The sequence below is a fragment of the Varroa destructor genome, unplaced genomic scaffold (assembly GCF_002443255.2).
Source record: "Varroa destructor unplaced genomic scaffold, Vdes_3.0 BEIS01000003.1, whole genome shotgun sequence".
NCBI classification, from domain to species: Eukaryota; Metazoa; Arthropoda; class Arachnida; order Mesostigmata; family Varroidae; genus Varroa; species Varroa destructor.
Window position 1 is genome coordinate 36,097,071 of NW_019211456.1, and position 15,984 is coordinate 36,113,054.

The window sequence follows — 15,984 nt, forward strand, 5'->3', positions numbered from 1 at the left end:
TCGTTAGCACAACCAAGCAAATCATGGCATTTGAAGCCATGTACACGCGTTTTCATGGTATAGGCCAAATAGGAAACGTCTCGAAAATTAAACATGTTTGAGTGATAGGTCCACGGCCATATTTGCCTGGGCGCGTCAAGTTGAAATCAACTATTCCAATGAATAACATGAATCACTAATTTTTTTAAGGAGAGTATATTAGTTATAAGTTGTTAGGTTACCATATCCTGACCGATCCGTTATCTCATTGCAGACATTGTTGTCGAATAAAGTGGTATGGGCTGCTTTTTTGTTACGGATCGTTTTTTTTTTTTTTTTTTGTTTATTATCGCGTTAAGCACTGGCTAATATTCGACGGAACTACCCGAACAATATCGTATAACAAATACCGACATCTATCATTCTTGCAAAATAAAAATGAAAGCAGCATTAGAAAAATTATTAACTTTTTTACTTACAAAACAGTCCTATAGGGATAAAGCAGTCCAACTCTTTGTTTTTTTCAGATGTAGTTCGGTAGTTTTAAATAATGCTTTCAAAAAGTACGTCAACCCCTATTTGACCCTTTTCGAATTTTCATCCTAATTTTTTTATAGGTTCGCGGCATTTTTTCATACTGATTATTTGTAAGACTGCGTATAGTTGTCGGAAACATGTGGATAATAGGTCCTGTCATCGGTTACAGATTGGAAAAAAGATTAAAAAGTAAACTATGATCAACCGGCAATCATATTAAGGTTGCTTTTATATAAAGTCAGAGGTAAAGGCCCTCGTATATATACCTTTTATGGGAGCTAATTTGTCACTAGACGCACACGTATACAAGGATACATCCGATTTAACAGATTTTCTCTTCTATATTTCAGGAGCTGAACAGGCAATTCCAAGGAAATGCAGGGACATTATCAGGTTTAGGCACAGTCGATTCTGTAGCACCGACAGGCGCTGGCTCCTCACAAGGATCTACGCAGTCGGTACGATCTCTCTCTACTCATGGCCCCCGATCTATGGATACCATCCGCAAACTCCGTAAGGACCTCAAATACCTTTTCAGAAGTAGGACCCTCGCCCCTAATGCATCGTGAGTACCAGTTTTTCACATGTGATTTTCAATCGAATTGATGCGGCTACTAACCTAGCTATACAGTAATTTGCGCTGCTTTATGGTTACCATGGCATAGAGTTACCATGCCGTTTCAAAAATCCATTGCAGAAAATAGAAATAAATCCTGCAAACCTATTCTGGCTAGGCCTTCTAGTGGAGGCAGGTCCTTTATGCTGTACCGAAAAGATGGCCATGAGGGCTTGTTCACACAGTAGGAATAGCCGAAGGTGTTACAGATATTCGAGTATTAGATATATGTTTTGGTATGGCAAATAATGGCAGCTTGAAATAAACCTAGCTTTCTGTTGGACAATAGGCCTGAGCCTGTCGGTGAACTTCATTGACAAGCAAGCATAATTTTAAAGTCATCCGTCATATTCTTACTGCGCCAATCCGTTCTTCCATATAATTTTGAATAGCATTATATAGCTTGTCATAATTAAGCGTTTATATCATATGTAAAATTAGATTAGCGCGAGTGTATACTAGTATATATAGTGTATATAACATTATAATAAATAATATAATATATACTATAGTGTATACTGTTCTTACAAAGAGTAGAATATAATGCCTCCAGGGAACAAGTCAGATTTTTCATTTATCAGTGCGGCTTTTGGCTTGAGAAAATGCATTATCGGGAGTATGTTATCCCACTAAATTTAAGGCAGGAGTGTATACACCTATTTGCAAATTACAAGACCAAAAAAGAAGCCGATGAACTTTGTGACGCAGACGAGAGGAACACCACGTCGTCAAGTCGGACGGAAACTTCCCCAAAGGCGCTTAACCCCGACGCCAATCCCGAGGTCGTGCTTACAGATTTATAGGCTGGTACAAGCAGTGCTCCGTCCGTTCTTACACAATATAAGCGTTACGCATTTTTCAAAATTTGCTACCGTGAGGTAAAACGATGTTTTAGACGAAGTGCGTTACTTGTCCACTCAGTGAGGTTATCTCGCCTTCGATATTCTAAAGCAAGCGATTGGTTTTCTGCTGCTGCTGTCACTATTAAACAATCAGAAAGACAATACTTTCGCCTGTTGTACCCTGCTTGTATGGCTGCTACTGATCGGTACCGGATCGTACACACGGGCTATGTTGCCATTGTGAATGGCCTGCCTCGTCTGTAGGAGTCTCGAACATGCAATAATATTGAATTATCAAATCCAAAAGCAAGGTACTATCGATAGATCTATTCGAAACTATTCCTTCCTTCTGCTAATACATATTTGCTACTGTTACATTGATAAGTACTATTGTTTACTCGTACTTTTGGGCGCCTTACCGCTACGCAATCCTCGAAGGCAAATAACAAACTACACAGCGAGATCACGGTGGACACGGGTGGTGTTTCTTGTGTCTACTCAATACGGGGCTTTGTAAAAGCGCTATAGAAGACCTCGCTACAACAAACAATCCAACCCTTACAAACAACATTATCCTTCGGGGGATAAATTTGGCATGTGAAAGAAACGAAGATTTCTCAACAACGATATGATCGCTTCTCTTGTATTCAAGCTTGTTTGTTTACTGCAAGTTTCCGTTGTCGCCCCCTATCGTGCTTTGCCAAGAATAACAACTGACACTGAAGCACATTATCCTGATCAAATATGTCCTTTTTAAACCCGATCCTGTTTATACAATCATTTCGTAATGGCTGAATTCTGCTTAAGTGTTACATTAAGAGTATTGGTGATAGCCAAAACGTACTGATGTAAATAGCATGTAACTCTATCCTACATTAGCCTTGTTATTTTGGCAAAATTCCAATAACAGCTGTCCCTCGACTGTTCCTCTACGGCCCCTATTCTCTTAGCGAAGCACAACGTACAAAAGAAATTGGAAAAAACAATGAAGAACTTCTATTTGGTATCACTTATAGGTAAGAGCGGTAATCTATCAGTGTCACAATATGTTATTCAGTAATTTCCTGTTGTACGATATATGCGTGGGAGTGCCACCAATTCATTTCAAACTAAGGTATTATTATGATTAAATAAACTATACGCCACGAAGATCGATGACTTTTGTCATCTTTCTATGAATACCATAGTCCTATCAATGTAGAGTTATTGTGCTTTCTGGATGAAAAATTGTGACATTGGCCTTTTAAACGGGCGCCACTAACTCATAATGCACGATTTCTATCCAAACCTACCAGATGCACAGCATCATCACCTTTGTATCACTTAGCATCATGGTTTGGGCTTTGCCGCATATTGGAGAACACATCTTCTTTTGTTTTTTTAATTTCAGTGTCATTCCCATACGTGACCAATCTTTAATCACCCGTAATCAACCCTATTTTTCTAGCCAATTTTACAGTAAATTATTTTTTTTATTATAAATTATTTTTCAATATCGACCTTTTTTTATAGCCAGCTTTCTTCAAATGGTTTAACATTGTTTGGTGGTAGCGTCATTAGAAAAAGCACGTTAGATTAGAATTTCCAGAATGACGTATTTTGACCAACCCCTGGGTATATGTAGGCCTACGTAACATTCGTACCTTTATCGTGATACAATCGTATGATATAGTAAATAATTTTCTTAGATTCAAAGTGCTCTATCTCTAGTATAAATAAATACAATAAGAGTATTCTAACAGCGTTACCATAGCTACTACGGCCCAATCGCTCTGCTTCCAAGTAATAAGGTTAAGGTCGATTTGAGATAGTGGTTTCTTTAAAGCCACTTACTTCAGAACACAATGCGTTTTTGACAAGTTTTTATATATGTATATATATATTATAATGATAAGAAATTTGACTTTAGATTTATGGGCATCGCTAGCTAAGCTGTGGGTCTATCATATCGACTATCAACAAGAATTATAATAAACCGGTCCAATTTGAGAGGAAAACACCCTGCAATGTTTCGGAAATGTGTGTTTGCTATATATATATATATATATATAAGGCCTTATACAAACTATTGGCCTTAGTTGTAACATCGGTGCACTAGTCAGCGATTGGACTCGAGAAGGTTATCCTGGCAGTGGTATACGTCGTGCTTTTTAATGGGTCTTTTGGTGCGTGACACGCGGCAAAAACGTTACCATTGTACTAACGATGCCGTCCCCTCGAAATACATTTAACGCAGTACGACTAACATCTTTTAGAGACCTGAGTGTCTATTTCCGTTTCGGTTTAGAAGTTAGAACATTTTGTTTCTGTACATATAGCTAATTCTATATGGCCTGTCTAGTGGCGAAGCGGTGCTATTTCGGATACCTCTCTGAAGATACTTTTCGAATGGGATTTCTCAATCCCGTCCGTAGTGTGTTTTCAGTAAGATTCGAGTATTTTTAGTACGGCTGAGCTATTTATTTCTCCGATAATTTCCATACAGGCTTCAGTATAAATCAGAGCATGGATTAAACCACGTTGTGCTCATATCCGGCTCATTGGCGATTGCTCTTCCGTATCACCAAACGGAGTCTTTTATTATACATCATACGTTTACGAATCTAGTGGGTCGATGAAAAGTCAGCCTATTTTGGAAATGCTTACACAATTGTATATAAGGAGCACACAACAGCGACGCAGTTGACTTTGCTAGAAAACGAACGAACAGCAGCGTACGTAGTCAGTCTTTTCGGCCCACTAGGACCGTTTGGTGCAAAACGGCCCTATAAACCGTTTGTAAACTGGTTCAGCCGTATTATAGGCTGCCCACCCCTACATACAGTAGTATATATATATATATGCTTAGCAGTGTGTTCATTCTATCCCTTTAATCGAAGCGGCATAACGAAGTTTTGAACAAAGACTTCGTGCGCCAGTTCATGCGGCCTTTGGTTCGTGCTAAACGACAGTAACAATCTCATGGACCCTACAAATGGACGCAGCCAATCAAGGAAGGCTAGGTCGCTACCAAGGACGATTACCGGCAGAGTAGATAGACCGGAGACTCGCGTGTCATCACTACAGTAACAGCAACTACATCCAAAGGCTCTTCATTTGTGTCTTTCATTTTTTTTTTGCCCAGATCGATCCACCGAACCCTTTCCAACGTTAGTAGGAGTTTTGCCCCAACATTTTATCGTTGAAGTGCAGCAGGACTGCCACTGTTCCCCAGCACTCAAAGCAGCAGTCGCGACGTAGCTCACAGTCTTCTTTGCTAAGTAGCAATCAGAGCAACAACAAAATACAGCAGGCTTAAGGCCGCTCGTAATGGGCTCGGCCAGTGCGGCGGACGGCCTATCGGCGACCGCCTTTGTTATTTTAAGAGTGCGAACATCATGCAATTGCATTTATTTTTTCATTGAGGACATACTTATATGATATATTTTAGCCCTACACTCTTAGGACTAGTATCGCACAATGACAGGACAGCTGAATTCAGCGTAACCGAAACGCAGTAGATGCGAAAAGTTTAGCTAAAGGTTGCAGGTTTTAGTTGCTATTGTTGCTTGACCCTTTGTTGTTTTTGCAGAGATCAAAGAGGACAATATCATATAGAAAAAGCTATTTGAAAATTTTTCGCTGTTTGTCACTCGAAAGAAACGTTTAGTCTATCGCTGATATCGGTGTTTTTTTTACAAAGGATTAACTAAATTTAGCAATTATTATTGTAGTGCATGTACTCTTATTTTGTATCAGGTCTCACGCTGATCAATTGCCCCTAAAATTTACCATTTACCCATTTCTTATTTTAATTTATATATATCGCTTTGTGTTATTTAGTTTTCATTATATAAAACTAACCAAATGTTTCGATGATTGAGTATTAAATAAGTGAGCAATCAGAAGTTCCGATTTGTCGCTTTTGAGCGGTTTTAATTGTTAAGATTTTAACATTTTTGGCCATGACGATGAACCTTATCCGCCCTAAGTTTTCGTATTTGTACCCTGCTTTGTATATTTCTATTCTCAAGCAAATTGATTAAAGGCCTGTGTCGCGTACATGGGTGCTGCGGGACGCTAGGAGCACGTGTTTCCCATTTTCTGCCAGTTGTCCTCTGTCCAATAATTGGGAACAGGAGGTACCAGGAGGCACAAAGATGTGATTATGCATAGTTCAATACGAGTCTGCCCCCGGACTCCGATCGCGTGCATGCTCCTGCTTGTCAGTGAATTAGGGTACTTTTCTACTGCATCCTCTCGGATGTTTATATATTCGAATACGTCGAGCGAGCAGAAGAATACAGCTGGTAACCTCAAGGAGCAGCAAATTTATGGCTAATACGGATCGGCTGTCTTCGATTTTCAAAACGCGGATAAGCTGATAACATAACTTATAAATCCTGTACAAAAAAAGGGCAACTAGAGTTGATGCCCAAAAATAACAGTGTACTCACCATATTTTGGACTTACTAAGATCTTTGCTATGTGCGAACTTTGTGAAGCCTTAAAAGCTGTTAGAATTGATTCAAAGGAGTTCAGGTAGGGCAACTTAAACGTTCGTATAAGTTAGGACTAATACGGAACCCATTTTAATAACATGTTATTTTAAAGTGTACTAATGTAGTTTTTCTGTATACGTTGTAACACTCGCTAGATAAGTTGATCTTCCTACTTCCGATTAGTCATGTACGCTTATATTAAAATCTCGCGGAAATCCATAAGGAGCTGCGTTGTCGTCGAACGATTGAAATTGAAGAGAAAGTATAGCATAAGAGTACGACACACGGCCTCTCATTAGATACTTGGAGAAGGGTTGGCTTAACATAGGGGAAACGTGTTATTCTAAAAAAAAAAAAAAAAAAAAAACTATAGCAAATAATTATACTGATCAGATATGTTGTTTGGAAGTTAATGAAGACTAGATAGTAAAAGTTAGTGTATTTCCAGCCTTATGAATAGCTATTCAAACAGAAAGTTACTTAATTATCCGTTTAATAAGGTTTAGTTACAAGTATTCTTAATAACGAAGTAAACAATTAATGTTTAGCATGAGCATCTTTGATCTACGCTACATCGTCATCGAATTACTTACCGGTCTAAATTCAACATACACATAATTATTCTCTCTATACGTAAAAAAGAGTTGTCATATTATATCTTTAACTTCTTTTTATTATAACTGTGCTTGATAGAGTTAAATGTCCGTTATGATTGTAGAAATCCCAAAGGCAGGTTAAAAAAGTTAGCACACGTGAAGTTACCCCATTGGGAATTATAGGAAATAAAAACATAGAAAAGTGAATATTCTCTGCACCATTTTCACCTGTAAATATTTTCTGCATACTTTTGACAGTCTGGTGATACTCTGCGGCATATCGCAACGTAAATACTGTAACAGCTAGCTAAAAAAGTAAATGTACGTAGGGATTAAGCTTCATGTTCAAAAGGACGTAAATCGATTTTAAGAGCTTCCACTAAAGTAGAAGTTGCAAAAACGTGAGACTTAGCCTAATAAAAAAGTTCTGATTCATTAGAAATTCCAAAAGAAAAATCGCGAATTAGCTCTGTGATTCATTCTTAAAATAAAAAAAAAATTATCGAAAATTAGTTTATTCTTTCTTAGATCCGTTAAGTGTTAGTAGTAGTCCTGTCTGTTTCGAGTTTTTCGTGCGGTAGTCATTCCATCAGACTGCTGGGTTTCAGCATCAATCGAAATGTGTTCGTGCCCGAGTTTGAACCCAACGCACGACGTGTATTTAATATTGGTAGGCAAATACGTTACTCACTAAGCGATCGCGGGGACATTAGTTGTATGAGGTGGCTCTATTCAAATTCACAAAACCACCTCCTCAAGGCCTCCAGCAACTCTGTATCGTTGACTATGGTAACACATGTAAATATGAACGATGATAAATATTTCATTCTGGTGCACATGTCATGTACTATAGGTCCTGTTGCACCGCAGAAAATGCTTCCATTCGTCCGGGTTTTGGGAACACCTACCAGCACAGTAGTGGACCCCACTCACAACAGCAACCCCAGCAACTTCAATATCACTCACATGGAAGTAGCGCGGTAGCCAGTTCCGGTCCAACCGGAATGAACAAATCGATCACCCGTCTACTCAGGTAACACTCCTTAGCCAAAGTTCCGCAACCTTGAGATGAGTTGTCGCGGTCTTCTACTTCAGCCTACCAAGCCCTGTTCATCTCACAAAAGGCATTAATCTTAGTCGAAACGCTATACCTGGCCTTGACGACTAAAATTACTGAACAATATATGCGCAATAAATGAGCTATAATATCCTGTACGTCGTTCTGCATGCGTGCGGAAAGTAGTTTGCTTTCGCCATCTTTGTTATTTTGATCAATAATCTACGTCATATAGGTAATTACAAGTTGAGATATAAAACATCAGGAGAGATGACCATGGCCGCTGATAAACTAGACGCCGGATACCGCAGCATACATTGTGCAAGTGTTCGGAAACAAAACAACTTCCATAACTAGATAACTTTAAGATATTATGGTCAGAAAATCATCACTGCTAGATATGTGCATGCATAATGCGTATAGTCATTAGTCGCTCGCCAATAAAGTCTAGTAATGACAATGCCCAGTAATTTTATTTTTTCGTTATTTTCACGAGAAAAGTAACTTCTGTCGCTAAAAGATCTGTTTCGTCCCCGTCACCATATAGCAGACTTGCAAGTGAATTTCTTTATTTTAGCGTATCAATCAGGATAGCACCGGCTTGGTTTCATTTAAGTATAATAGTATAGAATGTGTAGTACTTGGGTCGTCCGAGATCGCCCTGGACAGCGACCGCTGCTTCGGATCAGTATTGCAAATTTTTATACGTTTTTTAGGCGTTTCGTCTTCTTGCCTGCGGCACTTGTTTCCTTAGCGCTTTTATTTTTGCTCCCCGCATGTAAGTATAACCACTAGTGAACACTCCGCTTTTATCCTCCTTTTAAGGCTCATTCGGTCGTAGCAGGTCCTTTTGGCATCGTCAAGAGACCTTGAGAGATTCTTGATCATTACCATAGAAATGGGGTTAAAAAGCCCTCAATAGCCGCACTACAAAATGAAAGCTAATATATTCAATTTCCCACCAACAGTAACAATGTGGTCCTTGATATTACTTACATATTAAAATGGTAATCTTCATTTTTGAATAAATACGTACATCTCGTCCGGATCAGGCCCCGAAAGATAATCGTGACAACAGTATAAACTTTAACGCCCCCATTTTGCCCATCTATCTAAGCCACTAAATGTTATTTATGTGACAATCCATCGTCTCGTTATAGAGCTGATAATACACTGCGTGCCTGTAAACGCCGCTGAATGAGAAAAAGTGGTGACGATTCAAGTCTTTGATCGTTTTCGCTGTTGCCCGCTGTCACTTACTATCGTCGTCATAAGGTGAACGAAGCACGCAACCTGCTCGTCATGAAGGGTCGCAGCAGCAACGGTATCTATGATCGATTGGTCGGCCCTGCCTTGCCTTTTCCTGTTTGTTCGTTTCTCTGATCAGTATCAGAGAAACGGCGCAACGTCAGTATAGGCTACGACCGGCGAACGGCACGTTGAACCGAAGGGCACACTTTGAAAATCCTTTGTCGCCGCTTCTACGCTGTCGTGGTCGTCGCTTCGAATATGACAGATGTGGCAGCTATCGTAAACTGCTGCAAACGCCGGTATCCGCTCAAACAATGCGAAGAACAATACGAACAAAATGGTATACCAACGTTTGAAAGGCACAGAGACTTCTGGTGGTTTTGAAGCGTTACCTGCTACGCAGATTGCATGTAGGCACTTGCCTGTACACAAATACAACACTGTGCCACCATTATATGTACTGGAAACCGTACTGGAAATGCTATATTGTCTCCCCAAAAAGATTTCACCTTCCGCCACTCCTCTCATACCCTTACAGGAAAATATTTCAAGGCTTTATTGGCAAATTTGCGGTTAACCAAGCAGTAGCATGTTAACGTTATATTTCAAAGAACACATGCATACGGGTCTTCGCTTTTTTGTTGGGTGTGCACTTCATAACGGTGTCAGCAGAAAGAATAGTAATGCTTTAGCGCCGCGTACAGGGCGTCTTTTACAAAAAAAGACATTGTTTTTACAAGGATTTTTGTTTGAAGTGAGTCCTCCAACAGGCCGCAATCAACGCACCGCGACTGTTCCCTTCTTACGACATATAAGGAATCTACTTTTGGTGGATCTCTTGAAGACACATTTCAAAGGTGGTTATTCAATTGGCGTTTGTTTTCGCAGAGTGAAAAGATTCTCGGTAAAACCAAGAAGGTCTAGTGCATGTTTTGCAGTTAGAGGCTATCGATCGCAGACATTCAGCTTCGCACCCGTGCATACATATACATACGGATCCGTCATACACACTGAAATACATATAGAGACGTACACGTAAAGCTCATTTGCATAAATGATAACAACTACTAGTTTTGAGCTATAGAATGATAAGATGTTTCTCATGTGCGTTCTAAATCCAATTGCGTCATTTGATTATGGAGTCATCTATTCACCAGTGCGCTATGACGACAACCGCCATCATTCATAAACGTCACTCGGTCAATGATCTATCTGACACTGTTCCTTTGTCAAACTGGAAAAATAACCGCTTATTCCCGGCTCCGTGTGCGATCATGCAGACGCTTCCATGTGGAAAATTTTCGCCAGACTTCAACCGGTGGAATCAACTCAATCAATCCACCGACCGCACCTTGTAAAGGTAAAGTGATTAACATTTCAATAGCTGTCATAATTGTTGTTATTATAATTTTTTGAGATTCACGTAGCCGTGGAACACCTGCATCTCTTACCTTACGGTCATACAGTACGATGTTAAAATCCACCGCGTCACACATCGATATAGACGGCATACGTTACAACATAAACGAGAAAATGCCCTCGCCAGAGTGACGACTGGCTGGACGCGATCTGAATCTTCAAGTTAGAGAAGGGGCCAAATGAAAACAGCTCTCATCAGAGCCATAGAGCTCTAATTCAGTGGAAAGGCTATTGCTATAGAAATCGTAGTCAAATCTATGCTCGTAACAGACACGAACTCTGTCGAGGATTACTACTTTATCTGTCAGGATTATCCGTACACACCAATAATGCTCTTTGCTCATGTGCCGGAGGACAGGTTTGGAGGGAACACGTACACCGGAGGCGACGGTTTTTTTTACACATACAAAGGTTTTCACAAAGGACAAAAGGTTACTAAAAAAAATTAATTTTCACGACGTATTTCTTAGTTCGTGGCTGTAATTACTTTACACTTTGAATTTTAGGTAAGTTCAACGGATATACAGTGGAAGTGAAGCCATATTTGTACGCAATAGAAAGGCCTGTGTTATTTAGAGTACATGAAAAAAGGGTATCATGGAGATGAAGAAGAAGTACACGGATGTAAACGATTTAAGCTTTGATAGGACCCCATCCGACCATAACCTAATCCAGTACATACTATGAAGGATGCGGCAGCTTCAAACGAAAGTATCCAGGTCATTAAAAACAATTTGACTTGACATACCTATTTCAGTTTATCTTCTTTTCATATTTTGGCCATTGCCCCTTATAAACCAAAATGTTTCGTTTTTACGCGTTTCTCCTTTGTATGCCACTATAACTGTCGTTTATATGGACCTAATAATTTTACCTTTAATTCTGACGGAGAGTTAACCAATAGAAAACCGAGTGACCACGAAACGTCAAACTGTATCAACTTCGAGTTCTAAGACCGGTCCGTACCTTTGATTATTTTGGTAGTATTCGCTATAAAACTGATTCCTTACCTTACCTTGGTGGTAGATTTTATCTATCCGAATGTCTCAAAATGGCCATTCAGTCTAAGTCAGTCACACAAAGACAGAGACGAAGACTATAGCAAAATCATCAGATCAAAATAGACAGAACGCTAATTGGTGAACCGATACAGACTTTGGTATTTACCTCAGAGACTGGTGAATCTCAATAGGTGGCCGTTTCCGGGCCTGATAACTCGTCACAGTGCTTACTGGTTTAGATATTAGGAAAAATTAAGCCATGATTATTGCACAGTTTCCTGACTATAATTGATTTAACTTTAGATGCATATCATAATTATATGCATACAACTATCGTTGATTGAGAAATAGCGGTCGGTGCGCTCTCAGTCCCTGAAAGACATCAAAAAACCACCAAATAATAGTAATATACATTAACAATGACGCATTCTCAAACTGGCAATTGTTACTTGATGCAACTACGGCAATACAAATGCAGGCCAAACGACCGAAGAATTCCGGTATGGTGATGAGGGAGTAGCAGAAGGTGGTCCTTTATCACCGCCTATCGCGTCAGGTAGGGGGGTCCCACAGCCATCGCAACAGCCACTCGGAGCAGGATTGAGCCTTCTCGAACGGATCAAACTCCTGAAAGAGGTACCCACATTAGTTCCGCCTGTCATTTTATATAAATAAAACATACACGAAAATTATATTTAAAAAACAAAAGACTAATACATACTCAAGAAAACGAATTGAAAATATCTGTAAAGTTTCAGCAAAAAAAAAAACAGAAAAACGCCGACATTTTGCGAAACCAATTATTTTTATATGAAAAAAGAAAGCGGTTTTTTGGTGTCTTTATAGATTTTGACCGTTGTAATGTTGTACTTCGGTATAGGGTAATGCTCGTCGCGGAAATCTTCACTTACGTATTAAATCCTCTATCGTTTCACTGCAGGTGGAACGTCAACGCAAGTCAAGCACTGCGTCGTCCTTGTCGCTGACGCAGTCAATGGGAAGCGGGGCAGTCGGGAACATTGCCCCAATAAGCTCCGTTCCTTCAGCTTCTACTGCTGGTTCCGCCTTAGCCTCCTCCGTTTCAGTATCAGCCACTGCTCCTCTCACCTCAATCTCAATCGCCACCGCTATGACGACAAGCAGTAGCGCCACAGCAGCAGTAGCAGCAGTTCCCGTAGGGCATAACCATCAGCAACAGCAACAACAGCAGATGACAACTACGCGGATCCCCGTGCACTCGCTACGGCACTGTCACCCTGCAACGGGCAGATCGCCCCGATCCGAGCTTTTGCTGTTACCACAGCAACCAACGACAGGATCTCGAGCGACACTTTCCGTCGGCACCGGGCAACTCGAAGCGCGTCGTTACTCTGCGACGCCGCCTTCTAGCCTGCCATTGCTACATTCGCACGTCCCCAAGTTCCAGTCACATACACACGGACATCATCTGCATGGCCAACAGCAGTTGTATGCGCTAGCAGACGTCCCTCTCACGCCCGATCAGTCTTCAGTTCACTCGCGGCCGCAGCGCATCGTTGAAAATCTCCGGCGCGCTACCATGGTACGTGAACGCAAAAACTGCTGGAACTTCGTTGCTAGCCTTTAAAAAAATTCCAACTATAGTAATATGTTTTTCTTTTTTGAAAAATAGAGAATAATAAAAATGTTTTGAAACGGAATTTAAAAATATACATTTGATAAAAAAAATATATATATTTTGTATAGAGGGTACTTGTTGGGTTTTACAACGGTTCGGTTAGTAATAATTTTAAGAATCGAATAAAATAGATCAAGGTAGCTTGTTCGAGTGGCTTGCTTATAGTCCAGACAATTGAATTATCCTAATATTAGGGAGAATGGAGCCAACACAACCTAGAGTAATACATAATTTTAAACAAAGGGATTGATCAACACAGCTCTTCTATTAATAGATGAAAAACATTTAACTATAAACTGATAAATTTTTCTTTATTTAGAGTGAAAACTGCGTGATTGCGAAAAAGAGGATCGTTGTTTAGAGAATCTGTGTTTGTCGCAACTTTCCTTTTAACTACACAGCATGTAATAAATGATATTTATTTCGACACTTTTTAAGCTGGTTGATCATTTCGAAATTATGCTCAACCGGTTTACATTCTGTTCGTGCCTAGAACGGTTTCGTGATGTTCTGATTATTTGGTTTGCGTTTCAAAAAGGATCCAAGCTACCAAATGACTCGAAAATAACGGACTGCTAACTGCTACCGATGCTATTACAGCCCGCCCACCTGTACATATCATTGCTACTTCCTAACTCGGGATCCACTTTGGCTAGTGCTCTCACGATCGTTCTTTTATCTTTTCTAATTAGAAACAGCACGCACTGTTTTTAAGGCAGTTCGATTGAGGCTTAGCGGATCGTGCTAAGGCACAGAGAGTGACAGCAACAAAAACTTTACTTCCAAACTATGGCTGACTCAACTGCCAGGGTCCCAACTTGTGTTAAGCGTTCTTTCTGCCCCTAAAAAATTCTTCCGTTCGCGGCTAAACGGCTTCGGATTAAATAGAAGAGTAGTCGAAGAAGATGGAGAAGTGGCGGGCAGCTTAGAAGCATCACCAAGACCATACCCCTCCTTGCTTCTTTACCATCAGCTGACTTAGGCATACCATTGACAATCCTTTGCTTCAGCAGCGATTCAGTCAAATTCAGCTTCTTTGGCCTAAATACTTGAAGATCACCTATTAGTTATTAAATAAATCTAGGTACTGTTCAGGTTTTTTGTCTATTGTTGTCTGCATATGCAGCTGTACATTGATACCGTAAGCAGAGAATGTGCGTCATGGTAGGATCCCTAAGCTTCTGCGTGTTGTCTGTACCTGTAAATATCTAAAAATCAGGTGAAAATCTGTGATGATGATGATATTTTTAGATGGAACTGGACGTTGTGCACAGAATTTTTTTGGGGTGTAATTAACTCCCTCTGGACATCAGTCCCTCCCCTACTGTCTGATAGTCAGAAACCATCTGTTTGAGTGAAAATTGGCTTACTTGAATTGTTTTAGGTTTTTCGTAAGTTCGTTTGGTCTAATGTTTCCGCTTCCTACATTTTCTTCCGCGGCGGTCCGTCTCCGGCGTTGAGCAGGTGTCGGCAACATTCGAGGCATCATCGCCACCTCCGTTAAACGATGCTGCTTCTGGCACCGAGGTTCCTCTACTTCGAAGGGTTCTTATGCTCAAACGGCGTGCTTCAGACGAGAATTCGCGAGCGGCATCCCGCCCCGAGAGCCTGCAGCTGACCGAAGTTCCTCCGGCACAGCTAAACGTTTGCAGTGTAGGATCAGGCTCACGGGGGAGAATGTCGCTTGCGAAAGTCTCGCCTCGGACTGAGACTACCGTGAACGAATGGCTCGCGTCGTCAAGTGCGAAGTCGTCATCAGTAGATGTAAGCAAAAGATCGTAAAAAGCCGTGTCGGTATCCTACTGACAGCACTTCTATTCTATCGATAACTGTTTCAACAATTTACTATAATAACATATCCATTTCGCAATATTCAGCTCGTTCATCTGCTTCAGTCTATCCCAACTATTAAGAGTAGAATACAGAAATAGCATTGCCCCTAAGGGGTAACAGTGCGCAGTCAAGTTATAGATGATCTCTTAAGAGAAAAATTTACGAGAAAAATGCTTCGCTACTGTTTAAGGGATGGGGCTAACTATGCCCTCCTATATTTGGATGCAATTGTCATACCAGTGAGACTGCCTTGATGTCTTAGAAGATTACCGATTTCTTTGGGGCAAAACAACGAATATGGTAGGTGAAGCTTTCGTTGAGGCGCTTGTGACATATATTCTGAAAAATTTTTTACTGTCGTTACGTGTAAGCCTCTATTAACATACCGAGGGTAAAACCGACAACGGAGGTGGCATCTGCCGGACCCGGCGCTGTATTTTGGGAAACCCGAGATTTCCGGAGTCAGGTTCTCCACCTAACTAGCCCAATGGCAATTTTATAATAGGCTATAGCTGTAGCAATTCATACTGTATCGGTAAGCTTCAGTGTATATGTGTTCGCAGTGTTCTCATCGTCTATCGAAATTTAGCCCACACGCACCCCATTGCTCTCTGGTAGACCAATCTTGTAGAGCTCCTTCTTCCTTTTTTGTTTCATCTATCTACACATTTCCTTGACTATGGCACGGTATTGTAGGCAGCTGTACCCCGTCTTT

At 40.5% G+C, this 15,984-nt stretch overlaps 1 protein-coding gene across 3 annotated transcripts in view; it reads left to right on the top strand.

Annotated features, from left to right (window-relative positions):
- The window catches only part of LOC111246593 (uncharacterized), a 159,822-nt gene that overhangs the window by 122,306 nt on the left and 21,532 nt on the right, over positions 1 to 15,984 (top strand). For 2 of the 3 annotated variants that reach the window (XM_086984521.1, XM_022796440.2), the window contains exons 14-20: positions 867 to 1,081; positions 7,905 to 8,084; positions 10,115 to 10,216; positions 10,640 to 10,719; positions 12,258 to 12,415; positions 12,720 to 13,340; positions 14,901 to 15,200. In XM_086984521.1, the coding sequence (XP_086840647.1) occupies positions 867 to 1,081; positions 7,905 to 8,084; positions 10,115 to 10,216; positions 10,640 to 10,719; positions 12,258 to 12,415; positions 12,720 to 13,340; positions 14,901 to 15,200 (1,656 nt within the window). The remainder of the gene's footprint in view (positions 1 to 866; positions 1,082 to 7,904; positions 8,085 to 10,114; positions 10,217 to 10,639; positions 10,720 to 12,257; positions 12,416 to 12,719; positions 13,341 to 14,900; positions 15,201 to 15,984) is intronic. The other variant, XM_086984522.1, reaches the window with a different exon arrangement.